Genomic DNA, 26,867 nt, shown 5'->3' with positions numbered 1-26,867 from the left:
CGTCCCACACAGACGTCACGCGCCACTCCAGAAGCATCATGTGATCGCAGGTGAGCCTGAGGGGTCGACACTGGGAGGGGGCTTACTAAGTGGTCTGTACTAGGTGGGAGGGCTTACTGAGGGGTCTGTACTAGGTGGGAGAGCTTACTGAGGGGTCTGTACTGGGAGGGGGGGCTTATTGAGGGGTCTGTACCGGGGGGGGGGGGGCTTACTGAGGGGTCTGTACCGGGAGGGGGGGGGCTTACTGAGGGGTCTGTACCGGGAGGGGGGGGGGGCTTACTGAGGGGTCTGTACCGGGAGGGGGGGGCTTACTGAGGGGTCTGTACTGGGAGGGGGGGGCTTACTGAGGGGTCTGTACTGGGAGGGGGGGCTTACTGAGGGGTCTGTACTGGGAGTGGGGGCTTACTGAGGGGTCTGTACTGGGAGTGGGGGCTTACTGAGGGGTCTGTACTGGGAGAGGGGGCTTACTGAGGGGTCTGTACTGGGGGGGGGGCTTACTGAAGGGTCTGTACTGGGGGGGGCTTACTGAGGGGTCTTTACTGGGAGGGGCGGCTTACTGAGGGGTCTGTACTGGGAGAAGGCCTACTGAGGGGTCTGTACTAGGTGGGGGGGCCTACTGAGGGGTCTGTACTAGGTGGGGGGGCCTACTGAGGGGTCTGTACTAGGTGGGAGGGCTTACTGAGGGGTCTGTACTGGGAGGGGGCTTACTGAGGGGTCTGTACTTTTTGTTATTCAAAGGATTAATTAGCTAATCAAAAAAACACTCAAAAGGAAAAAAAATAAAATAAAAATAATCGTTAGATTAGTCGACTAATCGGAAAAATAATCGCTAGATTAGTCGACAGACAAAATAATCGTTAGTTGCAGCCCTACTGCTTAGTGCTTTTTTCTTGGCATATTAAAGAAACACTTTGAATGCCCAAACAGCTCAAAATCCTTCGTCCGGTCATGTTTCAACACCACAGTCACTAAAAACATGTTAAGTATTTCCATTGTTAAACAGCCAGTGTCCTAAAAATCAGAACACACTGAGGTGTTTTAAGTGACTGTGGTGTCAGAAACATAATAGGCACATTAATTTTGCTTTAACACATCTTGAGAAAATGCAAATATTTAATAACTTGAAAAAGTAAAGTAATTTCGAGTCATATGTCTCAAGTCAAAGTCAAGTCTCAAGTCATGAATACCAAGTCAAGTCTTTTATTAATTTTAGTCAAGCAAGTCTCAAGTCCTCAAACTGGTGACTTAAGTCTGACTTAAGTCAAGTCATGTGACTCAGGTCCCCCACCTCTGATCACCATTACTGTGCACCAATATTACGCAAGAAGCATATATTGTACATGTAATGAGCAAATAGACGTATCATGACATACTGTCCATTCTTTACAGAATTATAAACCATATACAGTAAAACCTTGGATTGCGAGCATAATTCGTTCTGGAAACATGCTTGTAATCCAAAGCATTCTTATATCAAAGCGAATTTCCCCATAAGAAATAATGGAAACTGAGATGATTCGTTCCACAAGTCCTTCAGTTTATAGTCTATATACAAAGATTATAGCAATGTGATAGGTTGTGTAACCATAAAATGTCCATCCACAATATGCAGCCTTCCCAAGGGGATTAGAAGCAAAATCTAGCAGAGCTACAGAATATAAGAGAGATGAGAGGCGCCTCTAAGTGTAGCAATATGGTTACATTTAATGAAGGTTCATTATTTAGCAACTCACATGGTTGATGATTAAAATAGGCACACCTAAGTATGCAGGCATCCGGGGTAGAGCTGTCCACATAGACCATCTTCTGAACCACCGGCTCTTACCACTGTCAGTCTGCAATCCTGACTGGGAAGAATAGCCTGCAGTAGAGTGATCTGAAAGTGAGGCTTTGAATCGCTCGTTGAGTGCAGCGGGGAAGGGATGATAAAAATGGCTGTGCAGAGGATGGTCTATGTGGACAGCTTTACCCCAGATGCCTGCATACTTAGATGTGCCTGTTCCAATCATCAACCATGTGAGTTGCTAAATATTGAACCTTTATTAAATGTAACCATATTGCTACACTTTAGAGGCTCCTCTCTTCTTTTTTATACATGACACTACTTGTATATCAAGACATCGCTTGTATATCAAGTCAAAATTTATTTAAAAAATGTGCTCGTCTTGCAAAGCGCTCTCAAACCAAGTTACTCTCAAACCAAGGTTTTACTGTATAAAAAAGGACTTCTAGAAAACTAAAGATTTTTTATTATTAAGCTGCTCATGTCGACACTGTATATCTTTTGAAAAAATAACCAATTTACTCTCTAGGAGTTTGTGTTTTTACTCTCTCCTCAAGAGCTCCTAATCTGTAATATGGAACCAAGAACATATTGCAGTTAATAGGGAAGTTCCACTTTAAGGACTTAACCCCCCGCACAAATGCCACTTTTGAGGAGCAGGGGGGGGGGGGTGCTATTTTGACAGATCCCAGAAGACTGCATCCACCAATTCAGCATGCACAGTCAAGCTGTCACAGCCGGGTGCCCATAGTGAAGATGCCGGCCCCACCGAGGGAGGACAGAATAAAGATGGCTGGGGTAAGCTCACTGCTGGACCATAGGACAGGTGAGTGGCTGTTTTTTTTTTTTTTTTTAAATCAGCAGCTACACTTTTTGTAGCTGCTGTCTTTTTTTTTTTTTTTTTATAGGTGCCTGGAACTCCTAAGTGAACCCATTGCTGTGCCCCGCATGGTCAAAGCACAAGTTTTCTTTAAACTAAAAAGCAAAGTTTTTTTTCCAATAGGACCCCATCTCCAGAATAAGTGCCAGTTCACACATATGCAATGTCAAGACATCGCATGTGATTAGCACTGCAATGCCATGAAAATTACATGCGAGGTCTGCGCAATATAAATTCAGGATCAAATTCGGACCAAAGTCGCACAGGACCCTTTTTTTGGTCTGCACCAGAATCGGATCAGATGTTCACAACTATGCGATCTAAATCCTGTCCTAACTGACAGTTTGCACTGCGATATGACAACTAATCTGGGGGTGTTAACTTTGTATGGACACCCCCAGCAGTTCGCATAAGACAGTGTGAACTGTCTGCGATGCGAGAACCCGCAGTGGATTTGCAGGGTTCCCCCATCGCACCAATGTGAACCGACAATGAATTGCCACAATACAACAAAGCCTGCAAAAAATAAATAGGGGGTTGTGGGGAAAAAAACTTTTTTGGCCCCAGCATCTGCACTGTAGACAATGGCGTTCCGACATTTCGGCTCCCCATTATTCTAAAGATGGCCATACATGGTTATGTTTACATTCAAATGTTCATAGAAAAATAATTTTTTACCACAGTCCGACTTCATTTGAAAGCCCCTAACATTTTATCAAGACCTACTATTTGAGTAGACGCCTAGATGCATTAGGCTGTCCAAATTACAATTTTCCTCTAAATTTTCCAAAAACCATATAGAATGAGGTCAAACCTAAATACTTTGTATCCAATCAGGCAGACCTTTGCACTACATAGTTGGAAGGTAAATACAAAGCAAATTTGTACAAGAAAATTTGTAGAATATCTGGCCAGATTTAAACAGGTTTCATTACAATATGTATGACTCCACTATCCACCAGAAAATCTGAACATTTGAAAACTAAAACATTTTAAACACCACTCCATTGGTGTATGGCCAGCTTTGGGATCTTGCAGGGTGGGGGCCATAGTGAAATAAGTAGACTTTGCTTTTTAGTAAAAGGTCCACTTTAAACCTAAAGCATCAGCATGGCACTCATGCAATTATAATGTTCAGATAGTCAATGGAAGCCTTTGTGTTTAGTCAAGGATAAAGTATCAAAGAGCAATAGGAGGATGACAACAAAAATTATACAATCTATACCAAAAAATGGTACCTGAATAGTAGTTTATGAAGTGGCATATACTCACCAGCCACGTAGAATGCCCCCCCAGAGTAAAGAGAATTAGGTGGTTTGGAGGTATAACTTCCACGGTCTCCACTATATTCTTCACCTGAGTTGGAAGGGTAAACCTGTATAATCATATGATTTACAAAGATAAAATATTAAAGAAGAAAAGTTACAATAGCATACCAGTATATCATTCTTTTGGCACGTTTATTCAAAGAATTGGTTAAGTGCTACATACAGCTAGATTGCTGGATAACTGTTCACTCCCCTTCCTGCTGTCCATTGAAGAACATTTTCTATTTCCCGAGATCAAGGGAGATCGGGTCCCAACTGGTGTATTGGATAGTGGCCACTGTCAGACATAACAGGGTCACAGAACTAGTTCTGCAATGGGACATTACCATATCCTCAGCGTGTTACACATTGCAGAACATTTACTGTAGAGATGTGGCTGGGAAGGGACTGCTGAGTAACTGCCTTAGAACCGGTCATACCATACTTTTACATTCCTCTGCAGATCAATAAAAAATGTAGTTTGAAGGTCTACCTAAGGCCCCTTTCACACTTATGCGAGATTTTGCCTGGACTTGAATTCCTATGGACCTCAAAACACATTAAAATCAGCCCAAAGTAGTGCAGGGACTACTTTGAAGTCGCACAGATATGAACGGTACTCATTGGAAATATTGAGTATGACAGGACAAGTCGCACAAGTGCGAAAAGGGGCCTTAACCCGTGTTTAACTTTTTTTTTTGGTCAAGGCATCCTTTAACCACTTGCCGACCGCTGCAAGTACATATACTGCGGCGGTCAGCCCTGTGCAGGCAAAGTGACGTACCGGTACGTCACTCGCCTGTGAGCCAATAGGGGGCGAGTGCGCGCCGCCGGAGGCACACTCCCACGCCCGCTTGTTCATGGACACCTCCGCGCGAGTGACCGGCGGACCCGATGTCCGCCGGTCACTCGCGATCGTCAGTTACAGGAGGGAGAAAGGAAGGCGGCTAATGTAAACAAAGCCGCCTGGCATTCTCCCTTGTGTAACAGCAGAGATCATACGGTCCTGCTATGTAGGACCATAGATCTCTGCCGTTACATGAACAGCCACATCCCTGCACAGTAAAAAACACGCCCCTAGGGACACACTTAACCCCTCCTTCTCCAATAAAGTTAACCCCTTCCCTGCCAGTGTCATTTTTACAGTAACAGTGCATATGTATAGCACTGATTACTGTAGTAATGTCACTGGTACCCCAAAAGTGTCAAAAATGTCAGTCAAGGGTCCGATCTGTCCGTCGCAATGTCGCAGTTCCGCAAAAAATTATCGCAGATCGCCGCCATTACTCAAAAAAAAAAAAAAAAAGTTCGTAAACGCAGTAACTTTTGCGCAAAACCAATCAAAATACGCTCATTGCGATTTTTTTTTACCAAACATATGTAGCAGAAAACAAATTGGCCAAAAATGTTATTTATATTTTTTGGGGGGAATTTCATATAAAAAAAAAAGTGAAAAATATTATTTTTCAAAATTTACGCTTTTTTATGTTTATAGCGCATGATCAAAAAAATCGCACAGGTGATCAAATACCACCAAAAGAAAGTTCTGTTTGTGGGGAAAAAAAAAGGACGTCAAATTCGTTTGAGGTTCAGGTTTTGGACACCCCTTCCCCCCGCTGTGCGCCAGTTTTTATCAATTTGTCGATTTATTCTTCCAACCTTTGCACACTGGTACTGACTAGTTTTCCAGTGTTTCTCTTCTCCCTCGTTTTTTCTCCATCACTCAGCTAATGTGAACCCAGTGCTGAAGGAGAGGGCAGACAAGGATGCTGTGCAGGCAACCAACATCCTCCTTATCAATGGATGATGTCATTGGATGTTAGGACACTGGTGTCTGGAAGGTCATAATGATGCATCATGAAAACCTGTGGCTTTGTGTAACTAAAAGGCAGGCTTCATCCACCTGCAGGCTTTTATACAATTTTGGGGCAATGTTTAAGCATTTTGCCAAGGCACCCCTGAAGAACCCAAAGGCACCCTGGTTGAAAAAGACGGACCTAAACAATCCATTCAAATAACATCCACCAAGGCAGATTTTTAGGCTATATAATCAGTACATTTTATTGCTAACAGATTAAAATCTGGCTGTGTATGGCCATCATAAAAAAGTGGGAGGTTCAATATCAAGTCATGCACAGTGCCGTCAAGCTGTTGTCAGAGACTGGAAACTGAGACAAAGCATTTAGCAAGCTCAAAAGTAGTAAAGCGCAAAGATCATCAGCAGTGTAATCAAACTCTTTCATTCTGGGATGATCAGGCCGATTCTGCCGAATCTCTCAATTTATTTATGGGGGAAGGGAAGCGCAAACTACCACTGTGCCATCTGCTCTACCCTGGCACTGTGCCAACACTCAGGGCAGGTGGATACAGAGAAGAGGCATCTAAAATCAAAAGACAACAGGGACACAGCCTAAGTAAAAAATAAGCAAACACATTATTCCGACACATCACGTTAGCATTTTGTCATGGATTGGTGTTCACCCTTTGTATCAACCGTAGACAACGTAGGCTCCCCCACTCTGCACATGCTTTACACAAGACCACTGAAATACCACTTCTGTTTTGCTGCATGATGCACCAAATCGTGGACAAGAAACAGAAATAGCAGCATAAAATAGAACTGAAATTCTGTCATAAGTCAGATAATGTAAACCAGGTCCAGTCAATTTTTTGCTTGGACATTGTCCTCCTGCACTCAAAGTCTGGACAAAAAAAACTCTCACAATAAAACTGGATATAAATCCACTTTGTTAGCACCAACATGTTTTTGAAAACCCTGATATTACCTTGTAAAAGTAGCCATGACATCAACACTTTGATAACTAAAATACATATCAGTAATTGGGTTTGCTGCTTTGGATAGAGTGTACTAGAACTGATGAGCTGAAGAGTCTGATAAAAGACTCCTACAAAGAAAGGCCAAATGGATATACAATCTAAGAGCTACCTCCCACTCAGGGCTTAATGAGGTGTTAAGCTTTAAACCATTTCTATATAAGCGGTTTAGAACCAGATTCCAAGATGTCTGTTGCCAACTCCTGTAGTTGACAGTCATTTGCTGTTTTTGTTTCAATGAGTATATTCTATTTTGTTAGTCACACACATACATACATATACATATATATATATATATATATATATATATATATATATATATATATATATATATATATATATATATATATATATATATACACACATATATATATATACACATATATATATATATACACATATATACATATACACATATACACATATACATATACATACATACATACACATACACATACACACACACACAAACCGTGGGTATGGAAAGTATTCAGACCCCCTTAAATTTTTCACTCTGTTATATTGCAGCCATTTGCTAAAATCATTTAGGTTCATTCTTCTTCCTCATGAATGCACACATAGCACCCCATACTGACAGAAAAACACAGAATTGTTGACATTGTTGCAGATTTATTAAAAAAGAAAAACTGAAATATCACATGGTCCTAAGTATTCAGAGCCTTTGCTCAGTATTTAGTAGAAGCCCCCTTTTGATCTAATACAGCCAGGAGTCTTTTTGGGAAAGATGCAACAAGTCTTTCACACCTGGATTTGGGGATCCTCTGCCATTCCTCCTTGCAGATCCTCTCCAGTTCTGTCAGGTTGGATGGTAAACGTTGGTGGACAGCCATTTTTAGGTCTCTCCAGAGATGCTCAATTGGGTTTAAGTCAGGGCTCTGGCTGGGCCATTCAAGAACAGTCACGGAGTTGTTGTGAAGCCACTCCTTCGTTATTTTAGCTGTGTGCTTAGGGTCATTGTCTTGTTGGAAGGTAAACCTTCGGCCCAGTCTGAGGTCCAGAGCACTCTGGAGAAGGTTTTTGACCAGGATATCCCTGTACTTGGCCGCATTCATCTTTCCCTCGATTGCAACCAGTCGTCCTGTCCCTGCAGCTGAAAAACAACCCCACAGCATGATGCTGCCACCACCATGCTTCACTGTTGGGACTGTATTGGACAGGTGATGAGCAGTGCCTGGTTTTCTCCACACATACCGCTTAGAATTAAGGTCAAAAAGTTCTATTTTGGTCTCATCAGACAAGAGAATCTTATTTCTCACCATCTTGGAGTCCTTCAGGTGTTTTTTTTAGCAAACTCCATGCGGGCTTTCATGTGTCTTACACTGAGGAGAGGCTTCCGTCGGGCCACTCTGCCATAAAGCCCCGACTGGTGGAGGGCTGCAGTGATGGTTGACTTTCTACAACTTTCTCCCGTCTCCTGACTGCATCTCTGGAGCTCAGCCACAGTGATCTTTGGGTTCTTCTTTACCTCTCTCACCAAGGCTCTTCTCCCCCGATAGCTCAGTTTGGCCGGACACAGCAAAGGGTCTGAATACTTAGGACCATGTGATATTTCAGTTTTTCTTTTTTAATAAATCTGCAACAATGTCAACAATTCTGTGTTTTTCTGTCAGTATGGGGTGCTATGTGTACATTCATGAGGAAGAAGAATGAACCTAAATGATTTTAGCAAATGGCTGCAATATAACAAAGAGTGAAAAATTTAAGGGGGTCTGAATACTTTCCGTACCCACTATATATATATATATATATATATATATATATATATACACATACACACACACATACATACACACATATACATACACACACACACATATATATATATATATATATATATATATATATATATATATATATATATATATATATACACACATATATATATATACACATATACATATATATATATACACATATACATACATATATACATACATATACACACACACATATGCGGTTCTTTAAATTGAGTCCACATGCTTGTCGGGTTATAGCTGTGACTGTGTGGGTTGTTCCTTAACACGTGTGGTCATACGTGACGGGACAGTTTTACTAGTCTGTGTGTATGGAGGGTAGGTGGCTCCTGCTGTATTGCCCCCCCCCCCCCCCAATATCTCCAGTTTCCTTCAGCACTTGCTTTGTTGGTCACTCCCTATGGGAGGGAGCTTAGTTAGCCTGGGATAAACTGGCATCTGAGTTAGCACCATTTTGTGCATGCACTGTACTGGCAGCCATGCCACCTGATATCATCGGGTGCATGGCGACTCAGGGGTATCTTTCAGTGGTGGAGGCAGATAAAAGGGGATGTTGGGAAGGGAGTCTGACTAGGAGCTATGGGCTCAGTAAGGAAACGGTTTGTAATAAAAAGGTATGTTTTCAGATGTGTTCACTTTTGGGCTAGTAAATCCAGATTATTTTTTCTACAGAGTTTGGTAAACATTACTTTGTGGCACTACTGGTCCTGTTGGATTGAAAGTACCATTACAAGTTACCCATAGAAATCTACAGGAGTGGGCAGATACAAGACAAGCCCCCTGTACAAGAAAAGAGCAGTGACCGGCCGGTATTACAGGAAGTTCCTGCACAGGGGCATAGTTTTACACTAAATTACTACACAGATCTAGAATAAAGTATACCAAGATTCAGGAAAGAATACACATGTCTCTTCTATATACACAATATTTACTAATCCCTGAATTTAGCTTTAAATATTACATACATGTCGTCACAAACATGCTAGAGGTGCCTGCACTGAAATATTCTATGTAAACCAGCAGATGGCATATGCACAGCCTGGAGGTGAAAAAAAAAAACAAAAAAAAAACAAAAAAACACCAACATAAAAACCGAGCGAGAAGACAAAGCTAAAAGCTTTAGACGATCTGAGCGTGAGCCGCTGCTTACTTACACATTTAAATATAAAACAAAATACGATAACTGATATGTAGATAACAAAGACTGCAGTGAATGATGACTTAAGGAAAGAAATAGGAACCTCCTCTATCCCATACAGTGATGCATGTATAAAGCACTGAGGAATTCCACTCCCCCTCCCAAGAGATCTCCAGAGCTTTTCCCAGACTAGAGGCTCAGATTTCACTGGAGCCAAATTAACCCTTCCGTAAAAAGGTAAAACACAGAATTACTTAGACGTTCTTTCCACCTATATGAGACAAATCAGATTCAACAACAAGCCTGCCACAGGAAAGATCATAGAAAAAAAAAGTTACATGTTTCTCTTCTGGGTATTATTTTTCAGAATCTTAAATCTTTTTTCCCCCACGAAGACTTCAAAAAAATCATCTAATCGCATTGGTAGCAATGGTTCACAGACACCAAATATCTTTATACAGTGAGCTAATTCTGGTCTGCAAATCTTCAGCAACCACTCCAAAAACCAGAACTGCATACTCCTGTTTACAAGTATATTTTTTGGAACATGTGCCTCTTGAGTTTTTCACTATAAAAAAATCAAAACATCCCTAGATTACAGGCAGGAGCTGAAGGAGTTAATCGCTACTCAGGAAGCAGTAAATCAGACAAAATCTCCTCCGCCCTTTCTCAGCCCCCTGTAAGTGTTAGAAAAGGCTGGGGGCTTGCTCCCCCCTCCAGGAGAATGAAGTAATTTCCTCTTTGCTGTCTGGCTGGAAAGTGGGGTGAGGGGGTGTTAAAGCATTAGGGGAGTGGTGAGTAGCAGCAAGCTTGACATATTAGATGGTTTTACTGTGAGCTTGAGTATACCTAGCACCTACATTTAAGAAAAGATCCTTAACAATCCTACACAACACAATAGCGCCACTATTTCTGGATAAAAAAAAAAAAAAAAAAAAAACCAAACAGTAGAATGCAATTTGCTATAAAACTGTAAAAAAAACTAAATAAAACATAAAAAAAACCCCAAAAATATTATAAAATAAAACAAAATAAAACAAAAAAAAAAAGAAAAAAAAAAAAAATAAAAACAAGTTTTAACAGTAAATTGCTTTTTATTTTTTTTTTTTAACGCTTTACCAGCCATCATTAAAAAAAAGGATTATTTTAACAATCACAGCTAACATTTGAGATATTGAAGATAATGCTCAACAACTCCGTGCATTCAAGTAAATACACAGAACTGGATGAGCTGAGATTTACGCAGCCTGACCAAGTTGGTAAGCAGACTTTTCCCCAACTGCGATTGTATAAGGCTCCGTTCCGTTGGACACAAAGTTACATGACAAGTCCCGGCCAATTGATCTCCATAGCACCCGTCCCGATCTATGCAACCTAAAGCGATTGAAGGGTTGCATTTTTTTTTCCCTATAAAAATAACAAATATGTTCTACTTACCTGCTCGGTTGCAGTGGATTTGCACAGAGCAGCCCGGATCCTCCTCTTCTCAGGTCCCTCTTCTGTGATCCTTGCTCCTCCCTCCTGTTGAGTGCCCCCACAGCAAGCACCTTGCTATGGGGGCACTGGAGCCAAGTCACAACTCCCTGTGTCCATTCAGAAAAGGAGCCCCGGCCCTGATCTCCTGATCTGGTAGCGGACTTTGACAGCAGCGGCAGCCAATGGCACCACTGCGGTGTCTCAGCCAATCAGGAGGGATAATCCCAGATGGCTGAGACACTCGTTGACATCGCTGGACAGGTAAATGTTGGGGGTGCTGGGGAGGCCGCTGCACACAAAGTTTTTAATCTTACTGCATAGAATGTAGTAAGATGAAAAAAAAACCCTCTGCCTTTACAACTCCTTTAAAGCAGCTCTTCGGTCATTTTTTACATCTTTCCATACATTAAATCTTCTGCCCTTGTTGTTTCAACTTTGGATAGTAAAACATTTTTCTTTCTGCCAGTACCTTATACAACCCACTTCCTCCTTGTCTAGTCATTAGCCTAGGCCAGTGATGGCGAAACCTTGGCGCCCAAGATGTTTTGTAACTACATTTCCCATTATGCTCAACTACACTGCCGAGTGCATGAGCATCATGGGAAATGTAGTTCCAAAACCTCTGGGGTGCCAAGGTTCGCCATCACTGGCCTAGGCTAATGACATCATGCACAGCTTTCTTTCTCACTCTGGTGTGAGTTTGCCAGCAAGCGGGGGAGGGGCGAGTCATAGGGGGGCTAATGAGAGCTGCACAGCTGGATGAGGGCGGAGATAACAGGAGACTGCAGAGATCCATGAGTATTCAAGAGGAGAAATGTACAGGCAAGCAGTGATGTGTCTGTGTATATATATATATGTGTGTGTGTGTGTGTGTGTGTGTGTGTGTGTGTGTGTGTGTGTGTGTGTGTGTGTGTGTGTGTGTGTGTGTGTAAATCCAGGAAATGAACAGTCAGCAGCTTCAGCTGCCCACAGTTAAAATGGCCACAGTTGGACTTAGTGAAGGGAGATTTCTGCAGCATATTTGGCAAGTACAGAATCATAGTACATACAAAATAATATGAAAAGTGGTTGGAGGGAAGCTTCAGACTGGCAAAGATGTTTGTGTATTACAAATTACGTGAGTAGACATCAGATCCTCTTTAAAATCACCGCAACTTGAAAAAGGTTCCTGCACCACTTTGATACGACTTTCATGCAGCTTGAGTGCCAAAGAGTAAAGTCTCATGAAAGTCACACTCCAAATTGCACGACTTTGGAGTCGCACTAGTGGGAATGCAGCATAGGTCAACCTGCTCAAGTTTCACAGGTTCATGATGGCACCAAATACGCATGCGTTTTTACTTTATAAAAAAAAAAAAACATTCTTCAAGCCAAGAAAATAGTATGGATGGGGTAACTCCCTGCTGAAACATGCATCCGCCGCAGTAAGAATACACTGATCAGTGGCGGCAGTTGACTCTGGATGTAGCATAACAACAATCGGAGGCAAGTAAGCTGGACACCGCAAACATCAAAAAACGCTTTTTTCCTGGAGCTTAGCTTTTTGACTACATTGACACCTCAGCATTTTGAAACACGGGCAGAATCTGCCCGCGATTTCAAAGTGCCGATGTGTAAATGACAAACCGCAGAATGCACATTTGAGATGCCATTCATTTAAATAGCACCTAAAATCGCGGTGTGGTTCTGTCTGGAATGGTCACGCTGCAATTGCGACAACCCGCATCACGTGAAGCATCTCGCCCAAAAGTAACTCCTGAACTTTTTTTGGGCGACAAGCTTCACGCCATGCGGACTGCCGCAACTGCAGCGCTTTTCATCAGTAAGCAGAACCATACTGCTACTTTAGGCACCATTTAAATGAATGCCATCTCAAATGTGCGTTCTGCGATTTGTCATTCACATCTCGGCACCTTAAAATCACGGCAAATCTGCATGCGATTCAAAAACGCTGAGGTGTGAATGCAGTCTTAAAGTTACTGCCAAACTACAATTCAACACTGGTTTTCTCCATTACTTCCAGGATTAAAAAGCAAACATGCATAATATATTTAAGCAACAACTATATTAACGTATCCAACATTTAGAGCAAAAAATTAGATTTCGAAAAAACAAAAAAACACTTTTGACCATTTTTAGGAGCCACACAGGTATTTCTTTTAACCTTCTGGCTTAAACTTTCTGTGCTGTGCTGAAACAAAATCAAACAAATGCCATAAAATAATTCATTTGATCATTACAGAAGCATTGTATAGGATTTAAGCTCTAATTTAATGAAGTACAAAGTAGCAAGTTGGCTTTATCAATACTCCTTAGAAAATATCTGTGCAAAAAAGCATCTCCAGAAAGAGAGAACACTGTAGGGTAGCTGCTTTTTTATATAGCCGATGTATAAATTGCTGTCTAATCCAAGACAGATATATCTGACCATCACGTGAAAGGTCACAGAAAAGACTTCACTGGAGTGCAAAGTAGACTTCAGGTAATACTTTGGAAACATGAGAAAAATGCATGTAAAATAAAATGGGTTATCCTCTGGTTTCAACATTTTCCAAATCTCTAGTATGCAGGTCTGGAGTTCTGGGTCAGTGAATACTGAAACAAGAGACAGCCTGGCCATTAGAATTTTCAGTAGATCAGCCATGCCAGCATCCTGAGTTTTTTACTTATGAACTCACAAAGTAAAGTATAATGCAAAGACATACTTGGAGAACACTTTATTTACAGTAAATCCTGTCCCAATATTAACTGAGCACGGTCAACTGCTCTATAGACTTTTAGGCACTGTTCACATATACAGGTCCCTCTCAAAAAATTAGCATATTGTGATAAAGTTCATTATTTTCTGCGATGTACTGATAAACATTAGACTTTCATATATTTTAGATTCATTACACACAACTGAAGTAGTGCAAGCCTTTTATTGTTTTAATATTGATGATTTTGGCATACAGCTCATGAAAACCCAAAATTCCTATCTCAAAAAATTAGCATATTTCATCCGACCAATAAAAGAAAAGTGTTTTTAATACAAAAAAAGTCAACCTTCAAAAAATTATGTTCAGTTATGCACTCAATACTTGGTCGGGAATCCTTTTGCAGAAATGACTGCTTCAATGCGGCGTGGCATGGAGGCAATCAGCCTGTGGCACTGCTGAGGTGTTATGGAGGCCCAGGATTCTTCCATAGTGGCCTTGAGCTTATCCAGAGTGTTGGGTCTTGTGTCTCTCAACTTTCTCTTCACAACATCCCACAGATTCTCTATGGGGTTCAGGTCAGGAGAGTTGGCAGGCCAATTGAGCACAGTAATACCATGGTCAGTAAACCATTTACCAGTGGTTTTGGCACTGTGAGCAGGTGCCAGGTCGTGCTGAAAAATGAAATCTTCATCTCCATAAAGCTTTTCAGCAGATGGAAGCATGAAGTGCTCCAAAATCTCCTGATCGCTAGCTGAATTGACCCTGCCCTTGATAAAACACAGTGGACCAACACCAGCAGCTGACATGGCACCCCAGACCATCACTGACTGTGGGTACTTGACACTGGACTTCAGGCATTATGGCATTTCCCTCTCCCCAGTCTTCCTCAGGGTCCGGTCACCTCTTCTCGTTGTGCAGCGTTTTCTGTCACACTTTTTCCTTCCCACAGACTTCCCACTGAGGTGCCTTGATACAGCACTCTGGGAACAGCCTATTCGTTCAGAAATTTCTTTCTGTGTCTTACCCTCTTGCTTGAGGGTGTCAATGATGGCCTTCTGGACAGCAGTCAGGTCGGCAGTCTTACCCATGATTGCGGTTTTGAGTAATGAACCAGGCTGGGAGTTTTTAAAAGCCTCAGGAATCTTTTGCAGGTGTTTAGAGTTAATTAGTTGATTCAGATGATTAGGTTAATAGCTCGTTTAGAGAACCTTTTCATGATATGCTAATTTTTTGAGATAGGAATTTTGGGTTTTCATGAGCTGTATGCCAAAATCATCAATATTAAAACAATAAAAGGCTTGCTCTACTTCAGTTGTGTGTAATGAATCTAAAATATATGAAAGTCTAATGTTTATCAGTACATTACAGAAAATAATGAACTTTATCACAATATGCTAATTTTTTGAGAGGGACCTGTACAGCCATGGCCAAAATTTTTGAGAATGACAAAAATCTTAATTTTCACAAAGTCTGCTGCTTCAGTGTTTTTAGATCTTTTTGTCAGATGTTACTATGGTATACTGAAGTATAATTATAAGCATTTCATAAGTGTCAGACTTTATTGACAATTACATGAAGATTATGCAAAGAGCCAATATTTGCAGTGTTGACCCTTCTTTTTCAAGACCTCTGCAATTCGCCCTGGCATGTGGTCACTCAACTTCTAGGCCACATCCTGACTGATGGCAGCCCATTCTTGCATAATCAATGCATGGAGTTTGTCAGAATTTGTGGGTTTTTTTGTTCACCCTCCTCTTAAAGCGAAGTTCCGGCCACAAAATCGACAGTCAATTTTGGGCCATCCGTTTGCTTCTAGTCACCTGAAAAAGAAATGGATAGTTACGATTTTTTTTTCACTTACCTTGTTTTGCAGAAAAATACTCACCTTTCTTCCACTTTCTCCCTCTGCGGCAACGGTCCGCGTTGTCGCTTCCTCTTTGCATTGATTCCTGGGAGCTGAACGTCATCATAGAATGCACTGGCCAATCCCTTTGTTAAGTATGCTCTTGAAGCACTCCCATTTTTCCTTCGTGTTCTTTGTTCCAAGGGTTCTATCCCATTTGATATTTTCTAGCAGAGAGCGCATTTTTGGGAAATTGGCTCTTTTGAAATTCAGTGTTCTTATATTGCCCAAGTTGTTAGATAGATAGATAGATAGATAGATAGATAGATAGATAGATAGATAGATAGATAGATAGAGAGAGAGAGAGAGAGAGATAGATAGAGAGAGAGAGAGAGAGAGAGATAGACAGAGATAGACAGAGAGAGAGAGAGAGAGACAGAGAGAGACAGAGAGAGACAGAGAGAGACAGAGAGAGACAGAGAGAGACAGAGAGAGACAGAGAGAATACAAAAATGCTTGTGCACTCCTGAAAAGTGACTTGCTCAAAACGCATTGAGACACCTATCTTCATTGTAATGAACATTGCCCGAATAAGGTGTTTTGCAGTCCGTCTCTGGCTAGTTTGACTGAAAAGTTTGGTATGGCAGCGTGTTTCCTGGAGCCCTTTTCACCTTAAAGTAAATGTAAAGCCAAAACTAAGTTTTGGATACAGTAGGAAGGGGTTAGAAACTCTAAGGATTATTGCTGTGTCCCTGCAGGCGAGATTTACCCTTGCTACCAGTTATCCGCAATGGCAGCCTTGCAACTTCCCAGGTACTGCACTATGACCTATGTGTGAGCTGTGTGAAGCCATCTTGGAGAGGGAATTCCATTGTTACTAAAGGAACCTGAATACCAGAGTTTTGCCCATCAGATTGATCTGTGTTTATGCTTTGTTGACGCTTAGGGGGTCTATAATGGAGGCCAGTTTGCACTTCAACTGCTGAAAGGAGCACGAGTGGAAAATTGCCGTTACACTGTGGTGTCATCCCTATGAAGCACCTTGTTAGACTTTTTTTTGATTGCACAAACTATAAAAAGCTTTATTATTTACTGCACATTGGCCTTTTTTGCATTTTTATGGATTTAATTTGCACTGGCATATATATATATATATATATATATATATATATATATATATATATATATATATATATATATATAAAAAACACTTCGCTATTTAATCATTTTTTTTGTCACTTTCTAGTATTTTTATGTTGATTTAGAGGCAGCGCGATCACACTTTAATATTGATTTATTGCGGATGTGGGAACACATTTGGTGATTGCAGCAGCTGCACCCTGTCATTTCCTAATATCTATCAATAGGTGGCAGTGCGCTACAACCACATTTATATTTCTTTAGTATACAGTTTACTTAGAAGTGCTGTTTAGCAGTGAAGTGCTGGGGGGTTGAGGCATTTCTGCTGTTTTTAGAAATTGATGGAGGAAGAAGGGGGTGTGTGCGTGTTAAAGTTTATGTTACCCCGATATTTCATATTCCTGGTATTGGTCTGTTGTACCATGTACTTGTATGAAAAAGCATCAGATTCTATTTGCATTTCTTCCTTTGTGTGAAATACCTAGTGTTCCTTCCAGTCTCATTGCTTTGACATTTCAAACGGACCACGCAAGTGCTTGAAAACACAGCCAGCCCATCGTGGTTAGGTTCTTTTGTATTTGGGAGTGCAGCCTGCCTGTCCTCCAATGGTTGGACTCGTGCTGATATACCCTTCTGCACAGCTAACCACTCGTACAGCTGTTTCTCTTGCTCTCTTGCTGACATGCCCCTCTGCAGTCACCACCCCTAACTCAGTCACGTGATCAGAAAACACACACACACACACACACACATACATACACATATATATATATATATATATATATATATATATATATATATATATAACACACACACTCCACCCATCATCAAAAAGTGAATTTCAGTAGTTCACTTCAAAAGTTAAACTCATTTTATATAGATGAGTTACACACAGAGTGATATCATTTCAAGCTTTTCTTTCTTATAATTTTGATAATTATGTCTTATAGCTAGTGAAAAAACAAAATTAAGCATCTCAAAAAAATTAGATTACAGAAGTCCAAATTAAAAAAAAAAAAAAGATTAATACTGAAATGTTGGTTTACTGAAAAGTATGTCCATGTACAGTATAGTTTGCACTCAATACTTAGTCAGGGCTCCTTTTGCATGTTTTACTGCATCTATGCTGCGTGCCATGGAGGTGATGATCGCCTCCAAGCCAACATTTCAGTATTAAATATCCAGTTTGGTATTGGTATCTAATTTTCTGAGATTACTGACTTTTGGGTTTTCACTAGCTGTAAGCCATAATCATCAAAAATAAAAGAAATGCTTGAAATATATATGAGGACTATCAGGATTTTCTTAACCAACTGCTCTTTAAATTCTAGGGTGATGCTCTAGCTAGCGCCTATACGAGACCTACCTCTATCTAGGAGGGGTAGATCCAGAATCCGCCAGATCTCCAGTTTCCACATCCCCATCTCTTATTCCATACTGTGGCTTCCCTGTCTCCCCCTGCCGCCCTTTGTCCCCCAGCCCAACAGAAAAGACTGTTCCTCTCGTTCCGATTATCCGTTAAGGTTTCCGTTTCTGGGGATCAGCTGCAATTGCTGTTCTTTCCGAGTAGATTTTTTCTTCCTCGTTACTGTCCAACCCAGTATGTTTGGTATAGGAATGTTTAATTTCTTGCAAAAGTCTTGTAAATCTCAGTTTTGCCATTCATCCCTCTTTCTGGCCTACTAGGCATGCTGGGAAGCCCCAGTTGTAACGTATAATGGGATTTTTGACTTAACGTAAAAGCCATTTCTCTGATGTTCATTGATGGACACCATTGATTTTGACCATTGGGTTATACTGCCCCCTACAGGAATAGGACACTAGGCAGAAAAAAAAAAAACCCCCCACTAGTGGCTACACCCATGGGCAGTCCTAGGGGGGATATACGGCCTCTCCCTGCTATAGTTTTGTTACAAGCAATGTCAGGAGAATTAGAACTCCACATAAGGGGTGGGTGCAGTGTCCGTCAATGAACATCAGAGAATTGGATTTTACGGAAAGTCAAAAATCCCATTTTCTCTTTTGTTCGACAGACACGGCTCCCGTCATTCTTGACCAATGGGACGTCCCAAAGCAGTGTTAAACATGAGGGGTGGTAAACAGAAGAAAAAAAATTCCCAATGCTAAACATAAGCCAACCTGACAACAGGGGCTGAACCAAAACAATTGGAGCCCACCTGAAAAAAACAAAAAACTAATACACACTCAAACGGGATCAAGTCCTCTCAAACATCAGCCTGCAAAACCTTGCAGCCAAAAGAAGCATCCGCAGATGCCACCACATCCACTTTATAAAACTTTGTAAAAGAGTGCACTGACGACCAGTTGGCCACCTTGCAAACCTGCGGCACTGACGCCTGATGACAGAAGGCCCAGGAGACACTAAGCGCCCTAGTAGAGTGCCCCTTGACAGGGGAAATTAGGAACCTGACCCCTGCTGGAATGGGCCTTAACCACCGTCTGTTTGACAGATTTAAAATTAGACCTAGGTAATTAAATTCCCTGGACAGGGATAGGGAGGGACCTTAGGTAGTTCGGACATTACCTGAAACTTTGCAGGAATTAAATCCACACAAGGAGACTCAGGACCCAAAAAACCTGAAAAAAAAAAAAAAAAAAAAAAAAAAAAAAAAAAAAACTTTGCCCCTCTTTCTGGGTACCCCCAAAAGAAACATTTCACGGATCTCCTTGATGCACACAAAAGTCCAAGGGGCAAGAAACCAGTAAGGATGGCACCCCCCACCCAAATAATGGGTGAGGGCAGACCTTCATGCTGAAGGGGGTCTTGTCTGCGGGTCCGGAGAAGCTAGCTCTAGGCTTACCAGAGTAAGGTTGCTTGGAACCTCCTGGGAAAGATTTAAAAGATGCATTTCCCTTATTCTCCTTCCCAGAAACGCAAAATAATTTTCTATTGGCTTCTCCGGACCCGCAGATGAGGTGACTTATGCATACCAAAAGGACACAGCCACTTCCGTGGCTACATCAGCCGCATCCTCCATTTTTAAAGTCTCATGCACTGCAGTGATAAGTGCATCTACCAGCGCTTTTTCATTCACCGATGCGACCATGGAGGAATCCTCCTCATTATCGGATGGATCTGGAGGGGTGATATTAAGTCCCCCTGGACGGGCCGCATCCACAGCGGCATCAGGCTCAGAATCAGATGAGAAAAACTGAGCAGGGGAAGACAGGGGACACTTCCTCCTGGGCCTTTCCCACACACCACTTCCACCCAGGACATTAAGGACTGCAGGACCGCCATCAGTGCAACCATGGGAAGCTGGGGTTTAAAAGGCACCTGCCACCTCCATAAGGGGGGTCGGTGGGTGAGATGCGACCCTGAAGCACCATAAGGAAAGGAAGACCTTGCAGTACAAAAACGATCTTTTGGCACCACTAAGGTATCCTGAGCCTTAAGGGGATCCCTATCAGCAGAGAGAGATAACAGGGACTCAAGCTACCTACCAGGGGAGCGCTGAGAATTTGAATCCAGCATCATGGATGCTATCCCTGTTCATATGTCCCTGGCACAGGAAGAGGAGCTTCGGCATCCCCACGAGACTTCGGTCGTCTTTAGGGACAAAGGGAAAATGGCCCCAGTGACATTGGGCTACAGAAACCTGGCCACCAGCCAGACAAAGGGAAAATGGCCCGCCATCAGCTACAGCATGCTGCCAGGATCTTCCCTGCGCCCTCTGCAACGCTGCACTCTCTGCAAGGGGACTCCCCTCCTGAAGGTAGGAAACACATTAATGGAGACTCCACTGTGCACTCTGCACCAGTCTCTTCACTGGGTCCCCCCTGCACTATATCCACATTTAAACAGTGGGGCATGCACCTAGGGGTCTCCTATACTGGGACCCCTCCAGACTACCAGGGCAGGACCCACTATCCCAAGACCCTTACAGAGTGGAGATAGCGGAGGAAAGCCCAGGGATCTCTGCTGCATCCTCTGCCCTTTGACCCCCACCAGACCCTAGGTCCAGACAGGGAAAAGGAAATGGGGGAAGCCCAGCTCACTGAGGGATTTTAAGGATGGGAGGAGGGAACCTGCAGGCAGGTTCGACCGTCTCTGGAGGTTATTCCGCATCCACCCCAAAAAAATGCCAAAAGGGGAGAAGGGGGGACTGTACTTACCCTTCCATGGTGCGGGTAACGCTCCAGACAGAATCCTCACCACCGAAGTGGGGGGAGTGGTCAGCCAAGGGACCGCTGCGACTTAGACCCAAACCTGGTCGCATGCGACCCTGCAAGACGTTTAACTCGTTGGCCAGCCTCTGTCCGTGAGGCTGTGTCGCAGCCGACCTAGAGCGTAGCTGTGGTCTGCACGTGCTCGCTGGCTGGGGGTACCATTGGATCTAGATTATCCAGCCAATCGCCTAGCCCGGCAGTTGACTGTAGTAAGGAAGGAGAAAAAATTGATAGGAACAAAGATCCCAGCCGGGAGCCTAGGTCCTTACTCCTGACTAGACAGAATAAAACTAATTACCTAGAGCAGAGAGAGGGGTTATATACCAAGCTGAGGACAGCTCATGGGCGTAGCCAGGTTGTTTTGTTCTGCCTAGTCCTACTCCTGGAGGAGGCAATAGAACCCAGTAGTTTTGACTTATGGAGCGCTGTGTCAGTCGAAAGACCAACAATTGCTGAAAATGTTTATATATATATATATATATATATATATATATATATATATATATATAAAACTGGGGCAGCCACCACATCCAAGGACTGGTAAGCTGAAATATATTTAGGAGTTTAGATCAGCTTTAAATTGATAACTTGATAAGGGTATGAAGACTTCTCTGAAAGGCATTTGCAAGGCATAAGGGAACACAGAATACTGGTCATTACCAAGTCAAGTCATCAATATTTTCTTGGCTCAGAAAATAGCAAGGGATTACTTTCTTTTTTTTTTTTTGTTTTGAGCACAGACAGCCCACCATAAAAGTCGAAGAATTTCAGAAGCTGTTTAAGATTGCACACAAAGGTCTTCCAATGCACATGAGAACTGAGGAGACACCAAAAATGTCCAAAATTCAAACCAAATTCAAGGTTAGAGATAGTAAGATAGCCCATTACATTTGTGGATGATTTAAGCGACAGCTCATCTAATGTGCAAATATGCTAGGAATGATAAAGATCATGAAAAAAAGGCTAACGCTTTGAACTTGCTCAAAGCTGGAATGCTCAAACGTGTTATTTCAACTAAAGACAATAGAGGATTCACATTTATAAACAAAATTAGCAAAAACCCAAAAGGATCAAGGCTGGACAAGTCCAATGAGCCATTTAGTCACTATACCCCAAGTAGGGTGAAAATGCTCCTGTTTAGCGTCAGGAATCAGGTTTTCTGCTGAGGGGCATTAAAAAAGAAAAGAATGGGAAAATAAATGGGTGACATTCTAAGCCATTCACTAGTTTAATTCCATTTGCAATTCAACAGTTTCCTTCTGTAATTTGATAAGATGCAGTCGTAGTGTGGTATTATATGCGGTTGCAGCTTGATATTTTTTTTTTATTGTGATACAATTTGCTTTTATTATGTTGTGTGCTATGGCTTGGTAATACTGTTGTTGCACTTGATCCAATTTACTATGAAGGCATTGTATAGTGTGCTGTATGCAAACTGTTGTTGGCAGTGGCAGGGAAAGAATGCAACAGAAAGCACCAATACAACTATTTTGGATGGATTTCTTCTTAGATTAATCTATATAGCAGATTTCAGGTGTGTTCTCCTTTACAAAAGAAAATGCAGTAAAAGACAAAAAGGATACGAACCACCCTTTCAATACTATATTACAGTATTTATATTTTCATATGCACACACTACTTACAGATGAAGGGAGTCCTGGGGGTATTTTGCGCACTTTTTTAGGCTGGGTATCTGTGTGATGAAATTGATAACATAATAGATAGTTAGTAACCCCAACATTAACTTTAACTAGTCACAACTGGGTTTATGTAAAAATCTGAATATTCAGCTCTAAATTAATAAAACTAAGGAGTCCCACTTCGGTGAAATTAAACACTGTACCTCTGTTGAGATCTGCAGTTCCATTGTGCAGCACACGTGACTAGTTATAACACCAACCACTTGAGGGCTTAAAAGTTCAGGTGGGAGCCGATACAAGCACACTGGCAACTGGACAGTTATCACCAGAGGCATGCTTTGAATGTAGTTTACACTGCACATGAGCTAGCATGCCGAATTTAAATTTAAAACACTGCAAAAAAAAAAAAAAAAACTTTGGTATGATTAGAGCCTAACTCCATGTTGAAGGCCGGGTTCACACTGCCCTGACATGAAAGTCCCACGACTTCCGATCCGACTTTGCTCTGCAACATCAGTAAGACATTGGTCAGACTTTGAAGAACAGGATCATACTTGAGATGAGTGCAACTTAGGTCTGCTATGGATTGGTTTTGTTTTTTTATTTCAATACATTTGGCAGTGCCAACATTGTCTCTGAGCACAAGTCGCATGTCACAAGTCAGATCAGTTAAAGCGGTTGTATCCCGCTTTTTTTCCACTTTTACCTACAGGTAAGCCTATAATAAGGCTTACCTGTAGGTACAAATAATATCTCCTAAACCGGCACGGTTTAGGAGATATTTACAGTGCCCACAGCCGCTCGCGCGAGCGGCGCATGCGCTCTGAAGGTCCGGGGGGACCTTCAATTAACTTGCCGGGAGCTTGCCGGAAAAATCACTCCCGCGCGCATGCGCGGGAGTGACGTCATCGCGGCTCCGGCCAATCAGCGCGCTGGAGCCGTCTCTTCCGGCCAATCAGCGCGCCGGAGCCGCCGAACCCGGAAGGGACGACGAGGGATCATGGCAGCGCCCGCATCGATGTCCGGGGGTCCGTGTCGGGGCTTCGTTTTAAGGTAAGTTAAACATAATGGGCTAGTATGCGATGCATACTAGCTCATTATGCCTTTGTCTTGCAGGTTTTTTTTTTTTTATTTTTTTTTTTTCAAAGGGTTTACAACCGCTTTAAGATGCTGATCTGACTGGGATACGACTTCAATGATATTCAATGGGCTAAAAATCAGACCAAAGTAGTGCAGGAACCTTTTCCAAAGTAGGACCGAAACAGTTGAGACGGCTCCCATAAGGAATCATAGATTTATATACGTCATGCGACATGTGCTCTCAAAGCCTGAGCGTATGTCACACCAGTGTGAACCAGGCTTTAATGAACCCTAAGTGTCGGTTCACAGTAAGGAGACACGACTTCGGGCGACTAATGCCATCGCCCGTGCACCACGACTTCAGCGCGGCTTGCAATGACTTCACATAATGGAAGACAATGCAAGTCGCTCCGACTTTGCAAAAAAAGGTGCAGGAACCTTTTTCTAAGTCGGAGCGACTTGAGTCACTCCTATTAGAACGGTTCCAATTGCACAGCACGATCCGCTACCAAGTCGCCTGACAAGTCGGAACAGTGTGAACCGGCACTTAATAGATTGTTTGTACAAAGCTGGTCCAAACAAACGGATGGCTGTAACAAAATTCAATTGCGGTAAGTGCTGCATTTTCCGAATGAATACAAAGCAGAGGCGACGTTCTCCACCTACCTCTGCCAATGAAAGCCTTGTAATCATTCAGCAAATAGGAAAGTGCTCTTCTATTTTTTTTTCCAGGAGTGGGACCAATGGTGGCAGGTGTGTTGGGGGCGTAGGGGCGCCGCCCGCCCCCATCCATGCGTCCGGCCCCTAATTTGCATGCAGAGGCGCCAGACGCATGGAGTTCAATGGGGCTTTTTTTTTTTGCATCACCTGATTAGAGCCAGAGGCTCTAATAGGGCGATGCAAAGGGTGGACCCGGGGCGCAGAGCAGTGCGCCCCGACTCCACCCATTGTGTGACAATAGCGAATGAAAATTTGCTATTGTCACACGGATCCTCCTCTCGGCCAACCAGGGAGCGGGTCTAATACCTGATTCCTGATTGGTCGCAAGGCGAACCCCATGCCATTGGCCGAGGCGGGAGCAGGAGGACCTGAGGAGACGCGCCGGGGGACTGAGGAGAAGCCACGCCGCTGCGGATGATGATCCAGGTAAGTGCACTGCATTGAAGGGGGCACGCACGCTGGTCACTGCATTGAAGGGGGCACGCACGCTGGTCACTGCATTGAAGGGGGCACGCACGCTGGTCTCCCTGCTTTGAAAGGGGGCACGCTGGTCACTGCATTGAAGGGGGCACGCACGCTGGTCTCCCTGCTTTGAAAGGGGGCACGCACGCTGGTCTCCCTGCTTTGAAAGGGGGCACGCACGCTGGTCTCCCTGCTTTGAAAGGGGGCACGCACGCTGGTCTCCCTGCTTTGAAAGGGGGCACGCACGCTGGTCTCCCTGCTTTGAAAGGGGGCACGCACGCTGGTCTCCCTGCTTTGAAAGGGGGCACGCACGCTGGTCTCCCTGCTTTGAAAGGGGGCACGCACGCTGGTCTCCCTGCTTTGAAAGGGGGCACGCACGCTGGTCTCCCTGCTTTGAAAGGGGGCACGCACGCTGGTCTCCCTGCTTTGAAAGGGGGCACGCTGGTCTCCCTGCTTTGAAAGGGGGCACGCTGGTCTCCCTGCTTTGAAAGGGGGCACGCTATACCTTAATTACTGAAGGCGCATTCCACACTTTTGAGACCTCAAAGTCACAGAATTGTTTACAGCGTTTTTGCCGCAAAGCAATGCCTATTACATTTTTCTGTTTGCGTCCCCCCCAAAAATTTTGAGCACCAGCCGCCACTGAGTGGGACAAGAATTCCTGTTCTGCTGCTGAAACACAGCACTGTATACAGCTGAGGCTACATACAACAAATACCGTGCTGACAGCCACTGCATGTGTTAGTGAAGGTAACAGTTGCTTGGACCAGCATAGCCCAAACTATTTAAAGTCTACTAAAACCCGGTGGTAGGCTGTAAACAATTACATTGATTGACACTTTCTAATGTATGGGAAACCTAAATAAGGGGGTTATATTTGACCATTTGTCAGATTTCCATGAAAATTTTTTATTAATTTTCATACTCGCGTTAAAAACGCACACAACTGGTCTTAAAGTGTTACTAAACCCACAACAGTAAAATCAGTCTGTATATGCAATAAAGCATGCTTGTTATACTCACTATGGAACCTAAGGGGTTAATCCTCTGCATTGGGTAAAAAGGCTGTTTGATCCTGTCTCCTCTGATCCTTCCCTTCTTCCACTGTCCCAATCCATCTCCTGATAGTGCAGAGCCTTGGGGACACACTGCACATATTCAGTTTTGTATATTACTAGAGATTTTTTTTCTTTTTGGGAGTGTGTATGTGATTGGATAGCACTGATTGGACCTGTGCCGGACAGAGTCAGGGGTCATGCACCCTTATAGGACAGTCAGAGGAGAATGAAAAAACCTCATACGCTTTAACCAGTGCTCGGCTGGACATTGATAGGAGTCACAAGACTGCTAAATAATGCTGATGAGGTATTTACTTCAATATAAAAAAAAAAAAAAAAAATAGAATTGCATTTCCATTAAGATTAAAGTGGTAGTAAACACTGCTTGGTCACTTGCACCTACAGGTAAGCTTATAATAAAGCTTTCCTGTAGGTACGACTATCTCCTAAATGTGCACCATTTGGGAGTTATTTAAAATTTCTGCAGCCAGTGATGCCACCAGCTCATACGCACTGCGCTTTGAATTGAGGGTGGTGTTTTGGGGAGAAGGACTTTTATTTTTTCCTGGAATTTGGGCTTTTATTACATACGTTTGGGACCCTGGACTAATGGAATTTTTAAGATCTTGCTAAATCCTCCTTAAAGAGGAGTTCAGCACCCCCCGCCCCCCTCCCAGGAAAAAAATTAAAAAGTCAGCACCTACAAATACTGTAGTTGATGACTTTAAAAAATTAGAACTTACCTGTCCAGGGTTCCCGCGATGTCAGCATCCGAATCTGGTTTTCCTATCGGCTCTCGGGTGCAGCTACTGCCATTCAGGGTAAGGGAACCGAGAAGTG

At 42.8% G+C, this 26,867-nt stretch overlaps 1 protein-coding gene across 5 annotated transcripts in view; it reads right to left on the bottom strand.

Moving 5' to 3' along the window:
• TCF3 (transcription factor 3) overlaps positions 1 to 26,867 on the bottom strand; it is a 186,473-nt gene that overhangs the window by 78,485 nt on the left and 81,121 nt on the right. For all 5 annotated transcript variants that reach the window (XM_082272958.1, XM_082272960.1, XM_082272961.1 and 2 more), the window contains exons 7-8: positions 22,711 to 22,760; positions 3,936 to 4,038 (exon numbers count right to left, since the gene is read on the bottom strand). In XM_082272958.1, the coding sequence (XP_082129084.1) occupies positions 3,936 to 4,038; positions 22,711 to 22,760 (153 nt within the window). The remainder of the gene's footprint in view (positions 1 to 3,935; positions 4,039 to 22,710; positions 22,761 to 26,867) is intronic.

This window comes from Pelophylax lessonae, assembly GCF_965119305.1.
Source record: "Pelophylax lessonae genome assembly, chromosome: 1".
Taxonomy (NCBI): Eukaryota; Metazoa; Chordata; class Amphibia; order Anura; family Ranidae; genus Pelophylax; species Pelophylax lessonae.
The sequence above is the reverse complement of the archived record's forward strand: the minus strand, read 5'-3'. Positions and strand labels throughout refer to the sequence as shown.